Raw genomic sequence first — 27,433 nt, 5'->3', positions numbered from 1 at the left:
TATTCAGTATTTCTCTGTGAGTCTAAATGAAAATGGGTCAATCACACCATAGTTTAACATAATTTTCGCACCATACCATTATTCTGATTAAATGTAAAGTTGATACAATAAATTCTCAAAAGGGAAAATTTGATTAAATCATTCGCCGTATCGGCACAAGACCTAACTTAAATTAAGTTTTACTTTTTTTTTGTGTTTCGATTTCAACTCGTCAGTAACTAGCACCATCTAGGTGTCTAGTTAGACAATGTATCTAAACTAGTATCCAAGATAGCACATAAAAAATACAAACAGTTCACACGATATATGTGTACGCCTAAAGAAACTGTCCCGGGAAGCAAATATAGAAGGTCTGGTTTGCTGACGATAAAGCGAAAACGAACTCCAGTTCATCTTATTGGAGCACAATACGTTATCCTAGATTTTTTTTAATGGAAATACAGCCTTCAACTTTGAACAAAACGAATTCCATCTTTACTTTCAGCTTTACTACACCACGGATTTCGGCGCGTCTTTCACCCTTCTGCAAAGTTATGTAAAATCTTACATATGGTCATCTGGGGAAGGAGTTCCAATCCATCTTTACGTCGAACGAAAGGAGCCAACAAGTGAGTCTGCCCGCGTTGTCCGAGAGTTCCCGGCACATTTATTTACCTTGTTCCTTTAACTTCTAGATACTTCCTCGGTCATATTCTACAATGCATCCAACATGCGCAACAACACAAATCAATTCAACGTGCTGATTGAGAAGGTGGAAGATTTCCACATTAAGAAAGATTTCATGTTCGCATCACAACGGCTTCCCAACAACACCCAGCTGTTAATTAGCTACAAGCGGGGAAAGTTTGTAAAAGCTGACTTTCAAACTGAGTTGGATATGAAAGGCTACCACGTGGCGGATGTTGATGATCGTCGGATAATGATTTCCGTGGTACACACGGAACGGATTTCGCATCTGTATGTGTCAGAATCGAATGCAGACATGACGGATATCAAGTTTGTTCCTAGTTTGGAGAATGTCTTTACCTACATGCCTGAGCTAAACTGGCGATCTAGTTGGTTGGTGTAAGTAGTTTAGCTTTCGGAATTCTAAATACAGATTTAAAAGTAAAATAATTACAATTCAGCCAATCATCGGATGGTGCTTTTACCGATCTGTACAAGGTGGAAGGTTTGAGAGGAATTTATATTGCCTCAAAAATCAATCGAATACCGTTAAGTGAGACGATTTCACCAGATTCGTTAGTATCATTGATCACCTTTGATCACGGTGCTTCGTGGAGACCTATTACGGCCCCTACAACGGACGATGATGGACAGCCGATACAGAACTGTATTAAAGATTGCAGTCTCCATCTATCACAGAAGTTCAGTTCTCTGTACCCGGTGACACGGTAAGTACATCTGAGCTCAAATATGTTGTAGTAATTTCATTTAAAATATTCCAGGTCGGTGAGCATAATGAGTTCTAAATCAGCTCCCGGCGTTATTATGGCATCGGGAGTTGTCGGTAAATCGCTGAAGGGTCATCCGGGCGTCTATATTTCACGAGATGCTGGGCTAACGTGGAAGCAAATTTTGAAAGACTATCATTTCTTCAACATGGGTGACCATGGAGGAATTTTGGTTGCTGTGAAGTATTTCAAGTCCAAAGGTGAAACGAATGAAATTTTGTACTCCACTGATGAAGGAGAAAAGTGGATGTCAACATCCTTCCACTCTACCAACTTGAAGGTGTATGGACTGATGACCGAACCCGATACAAATACAACCATTTTCACACTATTTGGCTCGGAACAGGAGGAACATAAGTGGCTGATTATCAAGCTTGACCTGAAAAAGGCATTCACGTCTAACTGCACTGAGGATGATTATAAATTTTGGGCTCCAGGTGCCAACACAGGAGATTCTTTTGTGCCATGCATTTTGGGATTACAAGACACTTACCAGCGAAGGAAGCCACATGCCAATTGCTATAACGGAATGGATTACGAACGGCCAATCCGACAACAAGTCTGTTCGTGTAATGGCTGGGATTTCGAGTGCGATTTTGGCTTCAGCCGTAGTGGTACCAAGAACAGTCCATGCGTACGAAACAAGACAATAGAAAATTATGATCCATACGCCGCTCCTAGCACCTGCAAGCCAGGACAATTTTTCAATAGAACCAAAGGCTACCGTAAGATTGACGGGGATGTTTGTATAGATGGATATTCTTCGCAATATTTACCCCAGGTTATTCCCTGCCCGATGGAAGAGGCGCACGAATTTTTAGTGATTGCACAGAGAGACAAAATATCGCGAATTAATTTGAGTAATCAAACGAGAGAGGTTCTCCCTGTAACAGGGTTAAAGAACGTAATTGCGATTGAGTTTGACAAGCAACATAATTGTGTGTTTTGGGCGGATATCATGACTGATGTCATTGGTCGGCAATGCTTGAATGGAGATCAAGCTCCAGAACTGCTGGTGGATAGTGGTTTGTCCTCAGTGGAAGGTATGTCCTATGACTGGGTATCAGAAATGTTGTACTTTGTGGATGGAATGCGTTTGAAAATTGAAGCTGTGAAGACGAGTGCCAGTCCATTGGGACGAATGAGGAGAACCATAATTGACGCGCCTAATTTAAATAAACCTCGTGGTATCGTTGTACATCCCCTACAAGGATATCTCTTTTGGACAGACTGGAATGCTTTGCGGCCATCCGTATCTCGAGCCAATTTGGACGGCAGCGATGTGAAGGTATTATTCACAAAACCAGACGTTGTATGGCCAAACGGAGTTACCATCGATTACATTGCGGAACGCTTGTATTGGGTTGACGCTAGCAAAGATTACATTGCCAGTAGTGATTTGAATGGAAAGAATTTCATCAATATCCTTCAACAGGATTCCCGCGTGGCCCATCCATTTGCGGTAGCCGTCTTGAAAGATCTTATGTACTGGGACGACTGGAAAATGAATTCCGTTTATTCAGCCGATAAAGATCATGGTATAATGATCAACATAATTGCAGAGGAGATGATGAATTCGATGGATCTTAAGATATATGGGCACTCTATTCAAGAAGGGACGAATGGCTGTTCCGAGGGTAACAAGTGTTCCCATATTTGTGTTGGGGCTCCGAAAGGAAGCTACAGCTGCCTCTGCCCTGATGGTATGGAAAAAAATGCTCAGGGCCAATGTCTTTGCCCAGGTGGTGTGACACCGTTTGCCAACAATACATGCGCTCGTTCTGGAAGCACCTGTGGATCAAAATTCTTTGATTGCAAAAACAGCATTTGTGTTCCTTTGATTTACAAATGCGACGGAGATGATGATTGCGGTGACAGATCAGATGAGGAAGGTTGTCCAGCGGATAAGCCTCCGTGTCCACCGTACATGTTTACGTGTAAATCGGACAAACAGTGCGTGCCAAAGTACTTTGTTTGTGATTATGATCGAGATTGTTTGGACGGATCAGATGAGCAGAACTGTAAGGCTGCTTCGTGTAAATCGGATGAATATACTTGTGGAAATGGCCGATGCATAAACAAGAGTTGGCTTTGCGATGGTGAAGACGATTGCCGCGATGGAACTGATGAAGCCACTTGCCACAAAAACAGTACTGCAATTGTAGAATGCAAACCAGACGAGTTCCGCTGCAATGGAACGAATACGTGCATTCCAAAACAGTGGCGTTGTGATACCGAACATGACTGCAATGATGGGTCAGATGAGTTCAACTGTACCAAAAAAGAATGTGAACTGTGGATGTTCATGTGTGAAAGTGACATGCGATGCATTTACAAAACGTGGCAATGCGACGGAGAGAAGGACTGCAAGGATGGCAGTGATGAGAAGAATTGTAGTGCGTCTACGGAGGTACCAAAGAAACCTGGAATCAATTTCTTACCGGGAGATTCTTGCCATGATTGGATGTTCAAATGTGCCAATGATAAATGTGTGCCATATTGGTGGAAGTGCGACGACGTTAATGACTGTGGAGATGGATCGGACGAAGCAGGTTGCAATTCCACTCAAACGATATCTAGTACTACACAGAAACCGATTCCTACGAGAAAGAAGGAGAGAAACTGCGGCCTGCATGAGTTCCGGTGTGACTCCGGGGTTTGTATTTCGAAACGTTTCGTGTGCGATGGCTACGAAGATTGTACCAAAGGTGAGGACGAAGATAACTGTCCATCACAGAAGCAATGCAGCATTAAGCACTTTAAGTGCCGCAGCGATGGAATGTGTTTGCCGATGGAGAAGTACTGTAACAACGTGGTTGATTGTGCTGACGGCAGCGACGAGGATTGCAAATTTAAGCCAAACACGTAAGTACAGAAATAATTTAATACGTTTTAGGCAACAAATTGTTTGTTAACGATAGTTTTGTACTTGGTTATACAAATACTGTCTATATGAGCAGTATGTCTTATTGAAAGGCGTTTCAATAAATTTGAATGAAGGTCACGATTTGCACAATCGTTTACTCAGCATACAAATATTTGGTTAGAACGTTGCTTTGCCGAGTTTCAAAAGTAACTAATTACACTGTTGTAGACAATTTGCCGAGCAGTGTATGAATTCAGTATGAAAGGGTTTCGCAAGGCATAGTTCTTCCTAATTCTATTTCCGGCCTACTTTAAGTAATACATAAACATTTCAGATCAACAACTATCAGCAACAATTGCACCAACAATCCCGGCGTATTTGCTTGCGATAACACTTGCTTTGCATTGATGGTCCAATGTGATGGAAAATCCGATTGTTACGATGGAACAGATGAGGAACATTGCGATAAGATTAAAACGAAGCACTACCAGGTTCGTTCAGATATTCAGGTATTTCTTTATATTACGAACATTATAGTAATTTTTGGCATCTTCCCGGTAGGTCACACAGATTGGTGTTGACGAGCGTTCGCTGAATTCCACCAGTTTCCTGATCTTTTGGTGGATTCCTTTACCACGAGATGTTAGTTTCGAGTATCTTCCCTCAATCTATTATAACGGTGAATGGAAGAACGTCAGTAACTGGATCGATCAAACGGACTACCGCTTCACGAATCTGAAACCGTACACTCTTTACAATGTAACCACGTATGTGAGAGTGAAAAATCAAACGAAGATAACTCCGCCTTACATTTATTACGAGATCGCAACAAGTGAAGGAAGTATGTTTAGTTATCGACATCAGCCATTTTAAAAGTCTGTAAAACTTACTTTTTTGCAGTTCCTAGCGTTCCTTTAAATGTTTCGGTCGTTCAGATCAACGGTTCTCGTATTCAAGTCAGCTGGCAAGCACCAAAGGAAGTTAATGGACTACTGCAAGGTTATACCATCAACTACAGATCACAGTCGAAGAACGTAGGCCCGGCACAGAATGTTAAAGTTGGTGCATCTGAAAACAGTGTTATCATCGAAACCGAATTCAAGCCAGACGTAGTGTACGAGTTTTGGGTGAAAGCCCGAAATGGAAAACACGAGTCCATTTCTTCTAATATGGTGCAGCTTAAGTTCGACGGCACTTCAAATATCGAAAAAATCAGCAAGATTGATGTGGTAAACATTACGAAAAAATCAGTGACTCTGGAATGGAAGCCGGTCAGTAACGCCGATGGTTACATGATTCAACCGATTCTACCTCAATCATATCCATTGTTGAACACTATTTGGACAAAGAATTCAACGGTGACGTTGGATAATATGGTACCTGGCACACAGTATGTTATCAAGGTCGCTGCCTATGTGAAGCAATATGTTGGACGCCATGAAACTACCATAGTTTCATTCGGCGGAGATCCCCTTCCCGCAGTCAACGTTCGTTTGAAGGAACAAACGCATGATTATTCATTGATTGAATGGGATGAACCGCAAGGCAGTTTTGGCAAGCTGATTTACGGAGTCTACTATGGTACCAATATGGATCAATTGTTTGAGGGTAAATTAACTTTCATGAGTAATTTTTTTCCTCTAAAATAACCAAACATTTGCTTATAGCCTCCAAAATAAACATTACTGCTACCAGCTATAAATTGATGAAACTTCGACCGTGCGAGTCGTATGTCGTCAGTGTTGGAATTGTTGGACCGATTGGACCAGGACCACTGGGTCGCAATCCACTGAAACTCGATACACCTTACAACAACACATTGCCACCAAAGGAGCTAACCGTTGATATTAGCGAAACTAGTCAGATTTACTCAGAAATGATTATTCAGTGGAAGCATAGCTGTTCACTGGAGTCGTCTTCCTATCCTAATTATATTGTAAGTATTTGTGAGATGATAAATAATGGAGCTCTCAGACTTGTGTCCCATCAATTTTGGACAGAGTTACGAAACATTTTTATTTATTGTATTGAAATCGAGCAAAGCGTAAATATCGGGGTGGGACGAAAAAAAGGTGCTATCAGACTGTTTCAGGAGTGGATCCATGATATGTGAAACAATTCTCGTGGAAACCTGGCTGTTAAATTTTCTTTTTATTTGTGGTGTCACTTGGATGGTTAAGACCACTTACGGTCCATCTCGTCACCAAGGTATGGATTACTGCATGCTGCGTGGTCGTTTTGACGTTATATCTCATTTTTGCTTTCTTGATGAATGCTACAATTTGTTTCAGATTCCAGAGTAGGTGTTGCAGATCTTCTTTTTGGTCGCATAGGTCGCGATTGTCGTTGGTTTCCCAAACCAACTTGTGCCACACTAAAAAAATATCACTTAATTACCACATGTAAAAACATAAATAAAATATTTTCCATAATACTTTTCACCTATATATGATACATGTTTCACATAGAGGATGTTTTCTTGCGGATCTAATTAAAACCAGTGTGATGTTGCCCCCAGAGGTGGTTCTGTCGTCATTCTGTGTAGTGCGTGAATTTTACTGAATTGACAGGTGACCTCACAATTGATGTCCAAGTGGATGTCATTATTATATTGGAATATGCTAGTGTAATAGCCGTAGTATTTTTACGGATAATAGGTCAAATGACAAAACAATTATTTTAAACTTGTTTGTTCGAACCTGGATGTCTGATCTTTTTCACTTAGTTGTAATATATTAAAATATTAAATGATTTCCAAATATCAAACAAAACAATCATTAATACACACGCCAACAGGAATAATATTATAGATAGAATAGTTGCAGGGAAATAAGGAACATTACGATTACCAGCGCTTTCTGATTTACTTAATAGTCGATTGATCTGCCTCGGACCTAGGGGAACTGAATAGGAGATCAGAAAGAAAACAGAAGCGCAATCAATGCGAAGTTTTAATTGCATCACTAACGACTTAGCACGCGTTGTCAGAGGAATTGGCGTTACACACTTCGATACAAACAGGCGCAAAATTTAGTCCTCCTCCCGAGGACCCGTACTTACTTGGCAGACAGTTGCCACTTCGTCCGATTTTGCAAATTTATGTGCGTCAAAAAAAAGAGAAAATAGGAGGAATGAGATTTTAATAATTATAGTAGTGAATTCAATTTTGCGTTAAAGTCTTGGATCACTTTCCAGTTAATTATGGCATGCCTGATTCTGGTGAAGTCAAAATTCTTCCGAATAACAGCATAGTTCCCGGCTTTCTTCACCCTCGTAAACAAAACAAATAATGAACGTCATTTGCATGGATCATTGAATTTGCCGATTTTTGCCAGATTGCTCAACGTAACAGTCCTAATGAACATTTCTCGTTAAAATAACCTTAATTGAATTTTTCAAATCAAGTAGAAAGGCGCGATTTACTATTGCCGTTTACTGGTTTTGCCCACCATCATGTCAGTCAAACTAATATAAATTTTTAATCACATATTATTTACAGATCTCCGTTCGAGAGTTGACGAAGAATAAAACATCACTGGTGAACGTTAAATCGTCGGCCAATAAAACGCTCGTTCACGTTTTTCGTAGTATTCCCCGTGGTGCTGCCTACGAAATAGCTGTCTCGACCGACATTCCGAACGCACAGGTTGTCACAACGGTTGCATATTCGGCACCGCTGCCGGCTCCGGTACGGTTGCAAGTATGGCCGGAAGCCAATGGTACCTATGTGGTGTACTGGAAGCCAGTCAACGATTTCAAAGAAATCAAGTAAATAGGAATTTGTCCAAAAGCGTTGCTACCATCAACTGTGACTCATACGAAAATTAACTTTTCTAGGTTCACATACCAAGCGGTGGTGTACGAAGGTAGAGGTGTAAACACCTCCATTCCACCTTTACTTGTAATCGAAGCCAAAGAGCCGCCAATACTAATCAATCCGGATCGATTGTCCGCCTTGGTGACCGACAGTCTGTTTACGATTGGAGTGAGGCTGAAAACAGTTGACGTAAGACTATATACAATCACTATTTTTTGTTTATTGGTACATTTACCCTTATTCGGCGCGGCTTGTGTCGTGAGATGGAGAGTCCCTTCGGGTGACGTGAATAAATAGTGAATAGAACATTGGGCGAAAAAAGTCACTCATGTCATGTCACACATCGTGCAGAATAAGGATGAGAGTTTTTCTTCCTCTGGGACGAATTGCATTCCATTTGCCATTCTCTTGCAGGGCTTCTTCTCCGATATCGTCGAAACGGAGTCGTTTTCAAAGCACAACTTCCAGGGTCTAGTACAAGAGTCTTCCTTCTCGTATGCATGGCTGTGGGTCATACCGACCATAATTGCCATGGTACTCGCGCTGACTGTAGTGTACGTAGTGCAGAGGCACCGGCGGTTGCAAAATTCGTTCAGCCGCTTCGCAAATTCACACTACGACACACGGACGGGTGCCACACGCATTGGGGACAGCCTCGATGACGACGACCACGAGCATCAGGAGGTGCCGCGAAGTTTTTCCGACGATGAACCACTGGTCATTGCGTAAAACACCAAAATTTCGGATTTGTTTTGTTTAGGGAAAAACAAAATATCAGTAAGAGAATAAAGTAAACGCTTGTGCAACTATTCTGCTCATTTAGTTGAAAGGATCAGAAAATATCTGAAGAAACACGGTAAACTAAAAAAAGGGATTAATATTACACGTGAATCGGTCCCAGTATGGGGCCGGATTCGTTTTGTCTGTGAAAATTGATTATAACTTTTTATATAGTAGTAGTAATGCATGTGTAAAGTCCTACAAACAAAAGACTAGTAATTTTGTATTTATGTTGATTTTATTTTGATAGGTTTATTTAATTGCGTTTTACTGTAAATTTGTAAGTTGTTTTCTTTGTATAGAAGATTTCTTGTACCATATATCTATTATTAGTATGCATTCGCGGAACCAACTAAGACTTTAACAACACGTGAGATAGAGAAATGAGTGAAAGAGACAACAGGAAGTTATGTTATACATTAGAGGAGAACCAGCAATGCAAACAAGAACATAGAAGAACAACACAATAACGTTATTGCGGAAATATCGCAATCAAAAATCATAAGAATGAAAAACTAAACTGAATTTTGCTATCAGGAATCAGTATGAAAATGCACATCCATGTTTTCTTGACAGCAGTCGTGTAGAAAAAGCAATTTGTTATAAGGTAAAGAGCCTATTTTCACCCTATTAGGGAGGGTGCCTCGCTAAAATTATATAACTAGATCTCCAAACGATTGATGCGTTTAAATTGGCTTCAACTGCTTTACTTCTTTGTTGAGAACACAAATTTCTTGAAATCGGTGAAATGGTCGTGTTTTTAGCGTAACGAAAACTCGAATCAAGTGCTGCTATTGTTGCTATACCGTTTGACTCAATGCGTTGAACAAAGATAGCAGACGCTGAAATGGGTAGGGTGATAATAGAAGCATGGTGAAATTAGGCTCAATACCCAGGTTATTCCAGTAAAAACTTTGACGACCTGCGTTAACATTGGAATTTATTTTTCGTTGAGGCTTTTAGTACACATTGATGTAACATTTTTTGAGGAACACTAGGATGCTGAAATACTTTTTAGGTTTTGTTTCCGAAAATTATGAACAGTTGGAAATATTTTTAGTCTGATTGATACATTCTGAACGGATTCTCGAGGGTTTTGAAATACAAATGTGGTAAATAAAAATAAATGGCAAAGACAAAGATTAATGATAGTAGATAACAATAATGATGCATTGCTCTTGTTATTATTATTCAGTAAGCTAATAAATGGATAGGTACTGGCGACAAGAGTTTGGAAAGTGTTTTCCTCGTGTTTTTGTGTACTATTTAGTGTGAAGAAGAAATCTTTTAGAACGGTATTCGAGAAGGCAATGGGTCAGAAACGTGAAGCTACAGCAAACCCTTCACCAAAAGAAAACTTCCAGTAATTTGATCCGGGTTGGTTTGTTTTTTTTCAGCATTATGAGTCGTTCCAAAAAGTGAATATAAAAAATAAGTAGCGAAAGAATAACTATCCTTACGATTTAACATATAAGTAATAATTGTAATGGTAAAAAAGAATTGAGAAGAAGAGTGATGTGGAAATATACACATAATACATAGCTAGGCAAATCATTCATTACTCCGAAGTGTTTCCAATCAAGGTTCAACTGAGACCGCCTCAATAAGTATTACTGATTCATTTTCATGAAGATTTTTTTTTCGACGGTGTGCTTTTTTCGTTTTTCAAGATGGCCGCTTTTCCAAGCTTTCTCAGATGAACCTTAATGCTTTTTGTATTGTCAATGAGCAAGTGGTAATAACAATAAAATCATGTCAAATAGTTCTAAATGGAAAGAGAACGTTTCTTTGTTTATATTCGCAATTATCAAATAAGGGGTCTAAGGCAATAAACGATAAGTGAATATCAGAAAACAATTTCATAATGAAGTGGTTGAGGATAAAGCAAAAATCATATTCTCATATCATTCCATATCAGGGGCGCCATTCTCAGAGTCACGTCATCTAGTGAGTAAAAGGATATATTTTTGGGCTCTATTTATCATAAGGTGAAGTGACTGTGAGAATAGAGGCTCAGATCAAGCACTCGGCCTTATTATGCGAAGTGCGTGACGTGAGACGACTAATTTCACCTCACTCTACGTGACTTTTCCCACCCAATTACGAAGAGTTACTTCGTATTACGTGGGGCCGTATTCTCACAGTCACGTCACCCAGTGACTAGAAGAAAATTTTGCTCTAGTCACTACGTGACGTGACTGTGAGAATAGGGCCCATGAAGTTTTCTGATATTGTTTAGTGTCGACGAGGAATAAAATGGAAGGCTAGTTTGCTGTTTTGCGATAATAGTGGTGTGGCATCGCTACGTGATTTTTGGAAATTTGGAGCGTATCTCATTTTGGAACGGTTCGACAGTCTGACGCAGTCTCGGTAAAGGACGATTCAGACGATACATCAGCTTCCGTCAACATCAACGGAACGTCATCGTTCCGTCAGGATAAGTTTAATACTTTTGTGCCCGTTAAAACGCGTCGTACGTCAAAACGTTCCGTGCCGTTGATGTTGTGTGTGAATGCTTCCATTTAATTGCATTTAACTAATCTTGACGTTCCGTACCGGTGACGGAAGCCTGATGTATCGTGTGAATCGTACTTAAGACGAAAGTGCATTGGAGCGAGAACCACAAAGACGAAAGGAAGTAAATCCCCACGTGCTTTTTCTGGTCGAGCGAAAAAACTTTCAATTTAATCTCCTGAAGTGAAAAAAAAACTACTGTAGTAAAAAGTACTACTAAGTACTTTTACTAAGTGTGTTTAAATATTTCTTTGTCGACTAACGTGAGAAGAAGCAAAATAACGTGCGATATTGCACTGGGTACATAACCTTATAACATGATGATCTCTCCGGGAAAACACAACAAGCCATCTGTTAAAAATACAGGGCAAATGGAACAGCAGCCAAGGAAATATCAAGTGTACGGGTACAACCAAAACGATACGTGCCCATATCGAGTCTTCGTGCAATTGGACAACACTCTGGAAAGCAAATCGCCTATCAACAATCAACCGTCGAAAAAAAGCTATCGCAGGTCAACGAATATAAAAATAACATCAACATCATGCGGCAAGAAACAAAATACTAGTGTTCATGAAGATCTATCAAGCAGCAAATCGACTACAGTCGGATCCCCAGTTGAAACCAAAAGGATACAGGGCCTATATTCATCGAAGCTTCGTCGCAATTTCAGGAGTTGTATCAGCAGTTCCCGTGGACATGACAATCAAGGAGATCAAACGAAACATTTAAAGCGATTACCCGATCCTCAGCATCAACCGCCTATACAGATTAGAAGATGGAAACAATTTAGAAACAGCTCAGCTTAGCATCGCTTTTTGTGCCAGTGTCCGTCTGGTCGTTTGTGTAAATGCGGTGCGACCATTTTTAAATAAGCCAGCATTGTGCCTCAACTGCCTGAGGTACAAGCACAAGACGGACTACTACCGGTCCAAGAAACGTTGTGGTAACTATGCTCAGCAACATGACGACATGGGAACGGGAGACTGCCCGAAAAGAGAAAGTGCTTGTACTGCAAAAATAATTCGGAGCATCGAACATCGGTCGAAGACTGTGCTGAACGAGTGAGACAACGCAACATCAAAATCATAATGGGAAACAACGATAATGACGTACTTGAAAGCTAAGGAGCAATACCCAATATGTACACATAACTGATAAGGTGCATTGGATAACGCTGCATTTTCCAGCTCTTCCCGACAGCTTCGCCAGCATTACTGCGGGACAATACCGAACGAAGAATGAGCGACAATACAAACCTCAAAAACCAAAACGACCTTTGCAGGAAGAGAACATTACAGATTTGCTTCAGGTTTGGGCAGATAAGAGGACTGACGAAAAGGACAGTACAGGCGTAGCTCTTTTCAACAAATTCAAGGTGATAGAATTCGACCGAGGGGCTCAGCGAGTGAAAAGCAGAGAACGCAAAACATTACCGAACAACTCGGCGGAAAAGACCAAAATGGGGATGGCACAGCGACCCACATACAAACGAAGCAACGGGAAGAATTCACACTACGAATGGAAATACCAGTAACTGTTGGCCTCGTGCCAGTGCGGTAGACTGGTCCCAAGTACCACATGATTAAGGAATGGAAACGTAAGTAGAAATGACAGAACAGACCATACGAATTATACAAATACACATACAAAGCACAGACAAGAATAAAGATGAGTTGACAAGGGTACTCATTCAGGGATCGTACGATGTAGCTTTGTTAAGCGAAACATGAAACAAACAAGAACTAGAAAGTACGAAATATAAGGTGCCGGGGTATTCTTCTTTTCTTAAATCAAGAAACGATGGATACGGTCAGAGCCGTAGCAATTTTGTTTTGCGTGAGGGGGCGCAATTTTTTTTGGTTAAATTTAATGTAATGTTAATCTTTTTATGTTGCAATGACATTGGAAGATATGAAGTATTTTTTTAATAATAAGCGCCAAAGTACTCAAGGAAGAGCGAGACGGTCCTGACACCTGCGGTAGAAGACAAAGGGATAAGTCTTCAGGAAACTCTAAGCTTGCTCATACGACCCTATTCCACGCTTTTCTAAGCTTTATTCCTTCACCGTCTCGCTCGTTATAGCAAAAAAAAGACTCACTCTTAGTCTTTAATAAAAAGGAAATAAGGGGATCATTGCCAGAAGACCCACCTTTTGATCGGCAGCTTTTTCGCGATTTGATCTTCAATAACGACGAAGCGGTTGCGCAGTATCGCTACACGGATTCAATGTCGCGCCCCACGATCCCGAAGCTGCAATATTCTTTTACGCTGACCTGTGAACTTCAAGTCATGAATATTACCGTTCTGCTAATGCACCTGGAAGTTCTGTAGCTAATAGTATTCTGTACTACAGTGGCAGCCGTTAGATGTTTAGGGTACCGACTTACAGCTAGTGGCTACCCCGCTCTATATCACTGGGAAAGCCGAGTACCTCCATGGTAGCTTAGATTAAAGAGTGGGATCTCGAACAAACGTATCGTTATTGGAAGCCTTTTAGCATACTGAGACGGTAAAAGAAATTATGTCGTCATGTCACATGTGCCTGTGATCATTGCACTGGGCTTCGCGTGCAGGGACTACCAGCTGACGGAAAAACTCGACACACTAGAACAGCAAAAGACTGTCTTATCAATTTGTCTAAAGCGTTACACTTCTATGACCAAATCAGCCACGAGAAGCCCGAAGCGAAGGTCTACTGGATATCGGCGATGTCACTAGCCTTTGGGCCAGTATTTGGGAGGTCCTCGTACAACATCGCGAAGGGTATCCGTGGCTAGGGTGCGAGAAGGAATAGGCAGGCGAAGATATTGACTAGTTGATGGCCTTTGGTACATTAAGCTAACCGTCGTACATTTCACGATTGCTGCACATTTCAGCAGGGCGTTATGCGAGCCACGCTTACCGCCGGATTCAATCACGCGTGGTACTAGAATTCTTCTCCCCAAGGACAGCAACACATACAACCCATCAAAGTACATACCAAATCTGCATAATCATGAGCACCTTCATCACCACTGTAAGCAGAATAACAACCTGACAGAGGAAGCAAGAAAAACATAGATGACTGCAAAGATCAAGCCATCATCGATGCAATCATTGTTGAACAAGTACTGCGTAACCAACGGTGCCTTAGTATGACCTACAACGATTACAAGAAAGCATATAACTCCATACCGCATTCGTTCCTTATCAAGGTATTGGAGATGTATGAAGTTGATCCTATAGTAGTGAGGTTCCTGCAACAGGCGATGGAGAGGGGGACGACAACTCTGTAGTTCAGAAGTGGGAAAGACGTGTTACGGTGTAGAACGATCAGTAGAACACTCAATCGAAACGGGCATGGCTATCAGATAAGGTACGAAGAAAGTTCAGCGGAAGTGATGATCCCATGCCTGGACGATTTCAAGATCTATGCTGACTCGTTGGAACGACTGGATGTAGCCATCAGAGTTACAAATAATCGAAGCTCTATTTTGACGGTTGAAAATTAACCTGATGCGACTCGTAGTGAATACAAAAAATATTCATTCAAATATCCATGTTATTCATTCAGTTGAATATCGAACAATATATTCATTTCACTAATTATCAAGAAAAATGTTTTCAAACACCGGTAAAGCATATGAAACAACAATCATCATCGCTTACATTGTGTCAGGGCCTACTTTGATGTGTTTGATTCGTTGCTGCATGGTCGTTTCGTGTAATAATCGGAGACGAATGAAAATATGCATGGATGAATGGGTGGTTTGTTCGTTTGACGTTTTCAGCTGCGTCACTGAATATTGAAACTGAATGTGGCTGAATATGATCAATTTTCATTCAATGAGTTTGAATATTTTTAACTCTGGTAGCCATCAAACTAGTCGAAAGAATTAGTGACATTGGCATGGCATTTGGCCTAGAGAAATACCGATCTGTTCAGCTGCTGCCAGGGCGATTGGTCTACACTGGAGGCTGCGAGATCGACAAAGGCGAGATGATTCGGGTCATGGTTCTTTCCTGAACGCGCGAAATAAGGTCAGAGGCACGACTGACGGCACGTTGTGGAGGCTAGCTCAACCGCCGAGGACTATAACAAGTAGATCGCGGCGAAGCGAGGAGCTGGGAGCTTATTGGTTCATGAAACGGATATCGGTACCGAGAGAAATTTCGCCACCATCTGTAGTCCTTGACTGACGGCGAACATGGACTGGAGAGTGTGAGAGAAGTATCCCCATAGAGACCACCAGGCGATTCTGCAGCACGAAGAAGGACGGGCCGCAAGCTAAAGTGGAAGACGAAAGCCTTTAACGAAAACCTCTTTGTTGAGTTACTTCGGCGAACAACGGAATCAAATACGTTGATACGGCTGACGGCTAACAAGAAGGATTGTGACGGCTTGTGACGTTACAATGTCACGAAAACTAGGGCCATGCAGTAGACGGCGTGCAGATTATGGGTTAAATGAGTAGCTCAGTATGCTACACGCTGCTTGTCTTAGATCCAGAAGGCGGGCTCAGAGCGTAAGATCGGAGAGTGAGAGAGGAGCCCAAGCGACGTTTCGAGAAGGTAGGGACTCTTTAAAACGGGAGATCAAGCTTAGCAAGCCAATTGCCATAAGTAGCTGTGCTGAGAAATAAAGGCCAATCCCTGGGGGACGCGTACTGATTCGTCATGACGAAGACGAGGGTCTGCGACACCAGCTGAAATATACCCGGGAAAACTAAAGATAATCGTTGAGGGTCTCTTCCCGAATCACGATTCAACTACCTGGTCACCGACACCGTACGACGAAGAAGAAGGAGGTAACACAGCCGAGTGGTAAGTGACTAACGACGAGCTCAAAGAAGCGTCGATGTGACTAAAATCAAAGAAAACCCCCGGTCCGGATGGAATACCAACCGTGGCGCTGAAAGCTGCGATCCTGGCGTATCCGGACATGTTCAGGATGCTACTGCTGAAGTCTTTAGATGATGGTAATCCCCGAAATGAGGAAGGTGCAGAAACTGATGTTGCTGCCAAAGTGTGGGAAGTCACCGAGCCATGGAACCTCGAATAGACCAATGCCGCAGCGTGGCATAAAGAATGAGCCAGATCCTGAAGAGCTACTTCCAGAGTAGCGCACTGCTGTACCAGACGAACAAACGGGCAATAGGCAATGCGAGTCACAGCGGGTATTCCTCAGGGCTCCATTCTCTGTCCAACACTTTGGAATGGGATGTACGATGGGGTCTTAACACTGCGGCTTCCCAGGAAAGTGAAAATCGTTGGTTTCATGGACGATTTGTCACTAACGGTGAGACACTTGAAGAAATGGAAGTGTCGCCGAGATGATCCCCATCTGCATTATCCTGACGGAGGATATTTAGTGCTACAAACAATGAAACGCCAGAAACGTGAGGAAGATGATGAGAATCGATTCGATGGTGACGTGGCACCAGGAATGGGACAATACGGAGAAAGGAAAGTGGACCTACCGGCTCATCCAAAGCTGTCGGCGTGGGTCAATAGAAAACACGGAGAGATGACCTTCCACCTGAAACAGCTCCTACCGAGCCACGGCTGCTTAAGGAGTATCTTCATCGGTGTGGGTACGCAACATCAACACTGTGCTTGGAGTGTGAGATCGTCGAGGAGACACTGGAGCGTCTTTGAATGTCCGAGGTTTGAAGATTTTGAATGTCGGAGGAGAGTCTTTGAATGTCCGAGGTTTGAAGTGACGTGCAGGGAGCTACTTAAAACGGGAGGACCGGACATCAACCCGGATAATGTAGCCTACAGAATGACAAGCGACGTAAAGACGTGGAACACAGTAAACAGAGATATGTTGTAGATCAGTGATTCTCAACCTGGGGTCCGCGAAGTCATTGCTGGGAGTCCGCGAAGAAAAATATATTTTCCGAGTGCATATTGAAATTTCATGTCATGTTTCTTAACAAATTGAAAATAACATATTGATAGTATACAAAATTGATGTTTATCTATGGGGGTCCGCAGCAACCCAGTGTGATATCTAAGGAGTCCGTGGTACGAAAAAGGTTGAGAACCGCTGATGTAGATCATGGCCGTCTTACAACGGAATGGACATCGAACAACGGTTTCGGGAGAGCAATCACCGCCAGGGAACTCTCCGCAGGAATAAGCTAGATTCACCGCCGAGGACTAGTCGAGTAGACTGCAACAGAGTAGCGAGTATGAGTCGTCGAAACGCCAGCGAACCGGACGTCACGCTCCATGCGGATTCGTCAGACCGAACACGGCACCCCACCGGTTGTTCCGATAGAAAAATAGCGAAAACCAAAGAAGAATCGATATTGGGAGAACTTTTTTCGCCAGGGAACTCTCCGTTAGCGTGAGCTAGATTCACCGCTGGGGACTAGACTGAGTAGACAGCAACGAGACACCACTAGTCGCGGGTCATCGGCGCACCAGTGCACCGGACACCCTGCTTCACCAGAATCGCCGAACTGACCTCGGCACCTAGCTGATTAGCTCGATCTCGGGAGAACTTCTCTCGCCGGAGAATTCTCTGTCGGAGTAGGTCAGGTCCATCGTCGGGGACTAGACCGAGTTGTTCACGAACAAGTCGAGGAGCTGAATGGATCATCAAGGAAGTAGTGCTAAATTGCCCAAGAAGAGAACTAAAGGGCTTAAAGGAGTTGCGGTGCTAAATGGCACCGGTCACGGAGCCAAAGGGCTCAAGAAGTTGTAGTACTGAAGAATCGGTATCGGGAGAACTTCTTTCGTCTGGGACCTCTCCGTCAGCGTACAGTCAGATTCACCGCCGGGAACGATACCGCGTAGATCGCGACGATAGACCACCAGCCGCGCCGGGCTCCAGCAAACCGGATGCCCTACTCTACCGGAATCGCCGAACTGACCGCAGCACGTGTCTGGTTGGCTCGCTTTCGAACTTCTCTCGCCGGGGAATTTTTCGTCGTAGTAGGCTAGATCTATCGTCGGGGACTAGACCGAGTAGTTCGCGAACCAGTCGGAAGCTCAACGAAGAAGTGGTACTGAATTGCAAAAGGGAACTGAAGGGCTCAGTAAATTAGACAGTCTGAAGTTTGCCGCCCAGATTGCCCTCGTAGGGGAAGAGCATTAATTCTATACCAACAGCTAGCTTTGCTACCTTGACTACCCAAACCCGTTCCCTGAGTTTTTGGTTTTGAACATTTTTTTCCTGCTCAGAATGTTTTTGAACATTTTTTCATATATATACAAAAAAATTTCATACCCCACCCCCCCCCCCCCCCCCCCCCGAAAAATTTTCTTACTACGCCACTGCAGCCTACGCCGAGCGTCACAACAAGCGTCACATATTTTGCACCAACAGTTGGCGCTGTAACATGGTCTTTTGGAAGAGACTGCGCCGAACTACTGTAACCTATCTGTGCCTGTTCTGGGAAATGTCCGTTTCAAGTTATACTGGAATCGCACAGTTCTATCGGACCAATTCCTATACCACAACCCCTCAGATATACTAGCCTACGACAACGCTCGACGTTCCACTGGACCACAATCTGGTAGATACTCACAGTGGAAACATTTCCAGATATCGCCCACTGGTCGTTTACTGGGTAGTAAACCGCCAACGCGCCGATGGCCGATACTAATTAGCACAGTATAAAGTACACAAAAAAATCACTCGCAGGTTGCTACGCTCTGGATACGATGGAGTCTTTTGCTCCAGCGGAATTAGGAAAAATTCCCTCTGCTATCGATCTTGTTATAATCACACGACAGTTGATCAACCGTGCAAAAATGTAGACTCTGAACTATGGAATAGCAATCCATTAACTCGCCTTGGAAACCGTCATTCAAGCATCTGAACGCTATTTAATTAATGGCGTTTTCGTTTTTTCTTGGTGCTACACCGGTGTAGTGCAAAGAAAGAGATAGACTGATTACACCCAAGTTTGAATGAGTGTAGCACCGACTACACCGGTGTAGTGCACTGTCAAAAACGAAATTGCCATAATACTTCTAAAGTAAAAGCTGCACTCAGTCAAAAAATAGCGGCAGCATCACGTGTATCGAAGATTTTCAATCCGAAACAAAGCGCATCATTCTCCGCTCCGCTGCGAACATACACTTCATCAAACTGGAGAGAATCCAGTATCGTTGCTTGCGCATTGCCTTGGGTTGCATGCATTCGACCCATACGATGAGTCTCGAAGTGCTGGCGGGCGTTCTTCCGCTAAAAAATCGATTTTGGGAACTCTCATATCGATTGCTCATCCGATGCGACATTCTGAACCCGTTGGTGATTGAAAACTTCGAGAGGCTCGTCGAGCTTAATTCTCAAACCCGATTTATGTCCTTGTACTTCGACTACATGGCACAGAGCATTAATCCTTCTACGTATACTCCCAACCGTGTTCGTTTCCTAGATACTTCTGATTCTACTGTATTCTTCGACACATCCATGAAGGAAGAGATTCGTGGAATCCCGGACCATATACGCCCTCAAGTGATCCCCAATATATTTTATAATAAATTCCGAGAAGTCGACTGTGACAAAATGTTCTACACTGACGGATCAAATCTCGACGGGTCCACTGGCTTCGGTATCTTCAACAATACTATCACCGTTTCATTCAAGCTCAATGATCCCGCTTCAGTTTACGTCGCAGAGTTAGCTGCAATTCAGTACACCCTTGGGATCATCGACACTCTGCCCACAGATCACTACTTCATCATTTCGGACAGCCTCAGCTCTATCGAGGCTCTTCGTGCGGTGAAGCCTAAAAAGCAATTCCCGTATTTTCTGGGGAAGATACAGGAGTCCTTGTGTACGTTATCTGAAAAATCTTATCAGATTACCTTTGTTTGGGTCCCCTCTCATTGTTCTATCCCGGGCAATGAAAAGGCCGACTCATTAGCAAAGGTGGGCGCATTAAATGGTGAAATATACGAAAGACCAATCTGCTTCAACGAATTTTTTAGTATTTGTCGTCAGAGGACACTCAACAGTTGGCAAACCTCGTGGAGCAATGGTGAACTTGGACGATGGCTACATTCGATTATCCCAAAGGTATCAACGAAGCCTTGGTTCAGGGGGATGGATGTGGGTCGGGATTTTATTCGTGTAATGTCCCGACTTATGTCCAACCACTACACCTTAGATGCACATTTGCGGCGTATTGGGCTTGCGGAGAGTAGTCTGTGCGCTTGTGACGAGGGTTATCATGACATCGAGCACGTTGTCTGGGTATGCGCCGGGTATTTGGACGCCAGGTCTCAGTTAAAGGATTCCCTTCGGGCCCGAGGTAGACCACCCAATGTCCCAGTCCGAGATATGCTGGCAAATCGTGATTTCCCCTATATGTCCCTTATTTATACTTTCATAAAAACGATAAATATCCCAATTTAGCCCCTCTCTTTTTATTTCTCGTTTTTAGAAGTTTTCTCTTGCCGTGTGGAACCGATAAGCTTCAGACTGCCACTATGTAACCGCCGTCGCCCTTATCGCTACGGAATCTGAAGCGAGAGCGACTCGAGGTCCGAAGGATTCCCTTTGAAGGATTCCCCGCGGGTCCGAAGAATACCATCCGCCAATCCGACCTACTAGACTGAGGCGCAAATTTGTTTCGCTGATCTCCCGTTTGCCCGAAAGTTGCAAGTTTTGCTCTTCTCTACCGGTCACCATCTACGCCTTCTCTCCCCTGTCCTTGATACAACTACTTCTGCACCGATTTTGGAAATGACCAAGCATAAGTATCCGATAAAAATCAAATTTGTATTCCGTATTCCTAGTTTTAAGATAGTTGTAATTTCTACTCTTTGTTAAAACTATTGTCCCCCATCTTGTAAATAGAATTGTATCCCTAGTTTTAAAACATCTGTAAAATTTTTCATAAATATTTGTTCCCCCTTTTGTGTACCAAACTATATTGTTAGTTTTAAGATAACTGTAAATATTTCCTAAAAAACTATTACTATTGAATTCCTTGTTTTAAAATTTTTCATAAAAAAAATCTTTTGCCCCCTCTCTTATATATAGAATTTTTTTTCTAGTCTTAAGATAGCTGTAAATTTTTTCTCTTTTTTAAAAAAATATTTCAACATTGTAACCTCCTAGTTTTAAGATATTCAAAATGTAAAAACAAAAGAATTCGGCACCGCCAAGCTAACGCATTTGTGCCTATCAAATAAACGAAATGAATAAAAAAAAAAAAAGCGCATCATAAAGAATTCCAGACAAAAAGACAAATGCGTACCTATGTCTTGGTGTTTTCCGGAGGTGGAAAACGCCTGGCAGGAAAACGTGAAGCCCGTATACTAGATATAACTCCAAGTTATTTGCCCAACTACGGCATAATCACTCTTGAGTTTTGGAATCAATTTCTAGCAAACAAAACAATACCTGCGTCACCGGGCCCAGATGCTACGTCTACTAAACAATGACATCAAAGGAATCATAATAAGTGATCTGAATCGGATATGGAAAACCAACAGGATAACTCTCGATCTGAAATCCATCAAAATAGTGGCCATTCTGAAAACATGCAAAAATTCAGAACATTTAGAAGTTACGAGACCAGTGTCCATGATAAATTGTTGTCTAAGGACCGATTTCTTCACCATCGCTGAACTTTTAAACCGGGTTCACCGGTACGTTTAAATCTGGCTTAAACGTTAAGCGAGGGTGAAGAAATCGGCAATACAAATCTTAAATGCAACTATTTTAGAGAAGATCCATCTTCTTCTCGAGCAGAATAACATCCTACCTAACGTCTCGTTCGGTTTTCGTAATGGATCATCAAAGGTGAGTTGTCTAGAATACATGGTCGGTGCTAAGTCAGACTGGACTGAGTGACAAAATATTGATTTCGAGATAAACGAGTTTAAAGTTTGAATCGCATTACATTATAATTGAAAATAAATTTTTCCCATTACTCTTGTTTATTGTTATATATTTCAAATCTGGCAAATGTCGAATGTAGATGACGAAATTCTTTATCCAGTGATATCATTATCTCATTTTTTGATGTTTTGCGACTTAGTCCGGTCTGACTCAACACCGACCACATCGTCAATAGGGTGCTGTCATCATAACGCAAAGGATTGATTGTCGGTGCAATATTTGTGGATCTGTCCAATGCAATCAATGCAGTGAAGACTTTAGGAGAAATCTTAGAACATATACAACCCCGCCGGAGTTCATCAGCTGGATAATGACATTCCTATTTAACAGAAGAGTGCAACTACAGGTAGACAATCACCAAATTGTACGGTTCGTGCATCAGGGGCTCCCACAAGGCGACGTACTTTTGCCCACATTATTGAACGCATACCACAATCCACGTAGAGGATGGCGAATTTGTCCAAAACGTCGACGACTTTTCGATAATTGTCGTGGGGAACTCAATAAAGCAGGTGAATCAAAGAGGCAATGCCTTCATGGAAAGATTCGCCAATCCGGCGAAAAAACTCAATTTCACTATGAAAGCACAGAAGACGAAAACAGTACTGTTTCTGAACAGTCCAAAGGAAATGAAGATATCAATCAACAGTGAAAACATTGAATCAGTAATATCACACAGACACTTAGATGACGGAAGATGACGGAACGTCTGAATATGCTGAAGGTAATCAGCGGTACGAAAAACGGAGCCAACTCAGGAACCCTGAGTATGGCATATAATGCCCTAGTCAGAAGCTTTATTGGGTACGGTACAAGCTCCGCCAGGTAAAATTATACACAGTATATGTCCTTTTGAAGCTAGGATTAATTCTGCACTGCACTGTAGTCGAATTGAATTTTTGACTGAACGAATAACGCAATACAGCACGACAGGCTTAGATAACTGCACCAGATCGAAGGAGTTGGCACATTTTTCTGCTTTGTCAGGTAAAGCCAGGGAGGGTATGCGCGCCGCCGAATCTACGCAAGGATACTTGATTCCACGAACGTTTATGTAAACAGTGAATCCGAAGAACATGGCAGTTCACTTTCAGTTTACTCAGGTAAAAATGAAGAATGTACATGTTCTTCCGAAGTTGGACATGTTGATGATGCGCTCGTTGAAAATCCATCTCCTCTGCAGGTGGATACTACCATTGCTATTAATCGCCCTCAACGTACACGTATGCTGTCGTCAGATGATACTATGTGTGATCAACTCCAAATATATATTACCAGAACATGATAGGACTTCGTACGAAAATCGACGAGCTGTTCGTTGCTGCCACGGATGTTGACTATTACGTGATTGAACCAGGCACGTAGCCAGAGGGGGGGCTAGGGGGCTAAAGCCCCTCCCGAAATTTTTCAAAAATAAATTTAAAAAACCGGCGACTTTTGACAAAATTTGTTGCTCATTTGGTTTGAACAAATTATTGAGAAAAAGTTGAAGGAGGCTATTTCTAACCACCGAAGGCAATGGTCATGAAATTCAGTGTGCTTTATGCTTTTGCTCGAGCCAGTGCGAAGCGAACGACAAAAACAGTAACTTTTATATTGTGTGCCTTGTCTGAAGAATACAAGAAACTATTACTTTAATTGTAGCTGTAGTAATCTTGCGAGATTAGTGAGTAACAGAAGCAAGAATTGGTGCTCCAGCCAAATACGGTGATTATAAAATTATTGATGATTCGCATAGGACAGAGCATTCATAATGTCGAATGTTTCCTGAAGGTGTAAATGGAGACTAGACTTTCGGAAGCCGCCTTTATCGAGTTCTACCATGGCAGGCATTTAGCGCTCAACAAATTAGCCCAGACGAAACCATTCATTTTGCATAACTTAAAGCACAAGGTTATGTGTGACAATACTATAATTAAAATCCTCCTGTATATGGACGATGAGAAAATGAATGTTCCGCTACAAGATCAGATACCGCTTACTCGCAGATTAATGTCACATTTGGGAGAAATGGAATCTAATTGGAAAGGCAATTATTGAGGGCGAGAAGCAAGGAAGATATTCGCGAACATAAAGGCAGCAACTACGATGAAGACATGGAAATGTACAATAGCGAGATAGAAATGAACAACTCCCCCCCCAAGAGATATTTGGTGAGGAAAAAAATATTTCCTCGCCTCGTAAACAGGTTTCCACATGCAATGGCTAAGCGCTTACGCGAGATCTGTAGGACAACCATTTAAACTCGTTATATTATTTTTATTGTTTACATAAGGAAATATATAAAAGACGGGTCGTGGGTCTTTGTTATTTTTAAATCAATAGTAATTCTTCAAAAGGGCTAATGAGACTTTTGTAAACAAACTTATTTCGCTCATTATTCCGCTACCGAGTTGAGTTTCATGAAAAATACACATGAATCAACATCTTTATCCTTGGTAGAATCAATTTCAAATGTTTTCTGTGTTGAAATGATAACAAATTAGGAGAAATCAGCAAAACAAAAGTTTGTTTACAAATCTTATTAGCCCTATTCAAATGTTGATATGGAAATGATAAGTTTTTGAATAGCACACAATTTTGAATTTCTGTATTAGGTTAGTGCACACTGTACACTCTGTTCTCTGTACTGTGCTACACAAAAAGTATTTCAATTTGTCTGAGAACGATTGAGCCGAGAAGAAAATTTTTGTTTCGCGTCATTTTAACGCAATACCATTTTTATTGACGCTTCATTTCATTGTTACGAGGAATTCGTTCCGCACTAATACACTGTTGATCCGTAAATCCGTGATATCTGCAACAAACGTGTAAAAGAAAATTCTTTTAAAAGTGGACCGGGCAAAAACAATAGGCAATCACGAAGAGGGACTAAAATGTTGTGACTGATTGAATCTATAAGCCAATAAGTTGGGATAAGAGTTTCGATTTCATGTCTTCAGTATGTGACAGTCTTTCGTTCCGTTTTTGCTCGTCATGGAATAAAATGAGAGAGATAATCTTAAATAAGAGAGAAAAGAGAGGAAAAAATCAACCAATCGAAATCGACTCAAGATCACTCTTCTATCTTTACTATACACTCAACACGAGTTCTTTCCGAATTGCGCTCTGATCTTCTCATTTCGTCTTCGTTGCGTTAGGTGCAACAACTTGAAACATTTTTCCCAAATAGTGGTAAAACAAACATGTAATCAGACAAACATTACAACTTTCTTCAAGAAATCATACATCATCTCTTCCAATCTTGATGATGATTGAAAAAAAATCAAGAGCTAATTATTTTTATTCATAAACCAACCTATTACCGATCAGATTAGTGTTCTCATATTTGTTTAATGAATTGACAAAAAGTTTTGCAAAAGTTTCACAGGAAACGGATAATTTGCTGTAATTTAAAAACAGACAACTCTAAAAGAAAGCCTCTTCGGCAAATTAGATGCAAGGGCGATGTGTTCTCTTCCATGTGTCGGAAGCAAGTGATGCTGAAATTATTATCTATGTTTATAGTTTCTAGTTATTTTGATGGTGTCATCAATGTTATATTTACCAAATTTTACGTAAATTAGAAGCATTGACTAATCATTGCTAAGTAATTTTCTTTCGATTAGTGAATAAATTCTGAGCAGTTTCGCTCAGTAGATTAAATTCTGGGTAGTTTGCATTAGTAGATTGAATCATTGAAATATATATTTGACATTGTCCAAAAACCCACGAATTCCGAAATAAAACCTTCAAATGCTCAAATAAATAATTTTTACTTAATCTAGGTAATCTTCTCAAGTTACACCGGCTTTGCAAGATTGTTAAAAGTCAATAGAGCTAAGGTATTCTTGCTTTGTAGTGAAATCAGTAGTTTTTTGTACTCATTTTACATTTTGACTTTTACTATAGTTTCAGGGATCTAGGAAAATCAGTCTACGATATTTTTAATTCGTAAGTGCAATGATATAAAAAGTACCTAAAAAGAATCTACTTAAATAGATAAAAAGATAGTTATTCTAAGTTGCCTGATAATATTGTCGAAGATAGTCTTTGACCCATTCCCCATGAGAGTCAACTGAAAAAACATGTGTTTTTCTCAGGATTGTTTTAATTACGACATGATCAATATCATTTAAAATTTCATAAAGTCGAGTTAACGCAAACTTCGGATAAAGTCACAGAACTAGTAATAGTAGAAAGACGCCTGATCATGAAAATAGGAGTTGAACCTATTTTCTGCATCTACAAATCGCCTGCCTTATTAGACGTTTAGAAGCAAATTTCGACATTGGTTTCGTTCTCCTGATTAGCAAATGCGTGTAAAGTTTCGTGAGACGGGGTTTTGGATATTTTTTACTCATTCCAATTTGGCGTCTTCTACAAATTGTAAAGGTGTAGCGAATGTGTAGCATTTTCAAGCAGCGTAGCATGCAGCGTAGCATTTTCAAGCAGCCCTAAATACTTTGAACTCTTGAATATTCATTTTTGTAACTAGAGAAATTTCTAACTTGTAAATTAAAAATAATCAAATTGAATTCGTCGATGCACTAAAGCCTTTCTTGTAACAGGCAACATATTATTAGGGTTTTTTAGTGTCTATTGTCTTAGTTTTGGAATTGTTTTCACTAAGAACTTTTCATAATTACGTTCAGTTTCCAGTGATTATTTCAAGTCATCAGAATTAATACATTTATGCAATAATTTTTAAGCCCCTCCCGAAACAAAATCCTGGCTACGGGCCTGGATTGAACTGAAACATGGTTGAACGATCAAATCAACTCGAATCAGCTGTTAGGACCAAGTTACACCATCTACCGCAATGATCGTGACCCATCAAATATGGAACAAACGCGAGGTGGAGGTGTCTTATCGCGGTATCCAACCGACTATCATCAAAACGAAACACAATCAATACCAACGGTATTGAGCAACTGTGGGTAAATACTCGCATTCAAGACGCTACTACATGTGTAGGTGTTATGTATCTTCCTCCGAGCTCTGCTGATGACGCTAATGTTATTCAAGCGCATGTGGATACAGCGCTTGATAACACCAACTCCCTGAATTTACTTTCTCAAGGTCTAGTATTGCTTTACTCGATTGGATGTCCATTGGACTGCCTAAAAATAATGAATTTTTGAGAACTCAATCGGCCCACCCCTTA

At 41.4% G+C, this 27,433-nt stretch overlaps 1 protein-coding gene and 1 long non-coding RNA gene across 2 annotated transcripts in view; both read left to right on the top strand.

Annotated features, from left to right (window-relative positions):
* LOC131693134 (sortilin-related receptor-like) overlaps nt 1-10,458 on the top strand; it is a 59,293-nt gene extending 48,835 nt beyond the window's left edge. The window contains exons 4-14 of the mRNA XM_058980714.1: nt 485-608; nt 675-1,065; nt 1,128-1,394; nt 1,449-4,319; nt 4,655-4,811; nt 4,882-5,161; nt 5,221-5,928; nt 5,988-6,256; nt 7,820-8,088; nt 8,158-8,326; nt 8,552-10,458. Coding sequence (XP_058836697.1) covers nt 485-608; nt 675-1,065; nt 1,128-1,394; nt 1,449-4,319; nt 4,655-4,811; nt 4,882-5,161; nt 5,221-5,928; nt 5,988-6,256; nt 7,820-8,088; nt 8,158-8,326; nt 8,552-8,866 — 5,820 coding nt within the window. The 3' untranslated portion in view covers nt 8,867-10,458. The remainder of the gene's footprint in view (nt 1-484; nt 609-674; nt 1,066-1,127; nt 1,395-1,448; nt 4,320-4,654; nt 4,812-4,881; nt 5,162-5,220; nt 5,929-5,987; nt 6,257-7,819; nt 8,089-8,157; nt 8,327-8,551) is intronic.
* LOC131693135 (uncharacterized) lies at nt 6,265-6,752 on the top strand. The gene is made up of 2 exons (XR_009306158.1): nt 6,265-6,528; nt 6,612-6,752. It is a non-coding gene; the product is annotated as an uncharacterized LOC131693135 (long non-coding RNA).
* Nucleotides 10,459-27,433: the final 16,975 nt, after the last annotated feature.

This window comes from Topomyia yanbarensis, chromosome 3, assembly GCF_030247195.1.
Source record: "Topomyia yanbarensis strain Yona2022 chromosome 3, ASM3024719v1, whole genome shotgun sequence".
Lineage (NCBI taxonomy): Eukaryota > Metazoa > Arthropoda > Insecta > Diptera > Culicidae > Topomyia > Topomyia yanbarensis.
The sequence above is the reverse complement of the archived record's forward strand: the minus strand, read 5'-3'. Positions and strand labels throughout refer to the sequence as shown.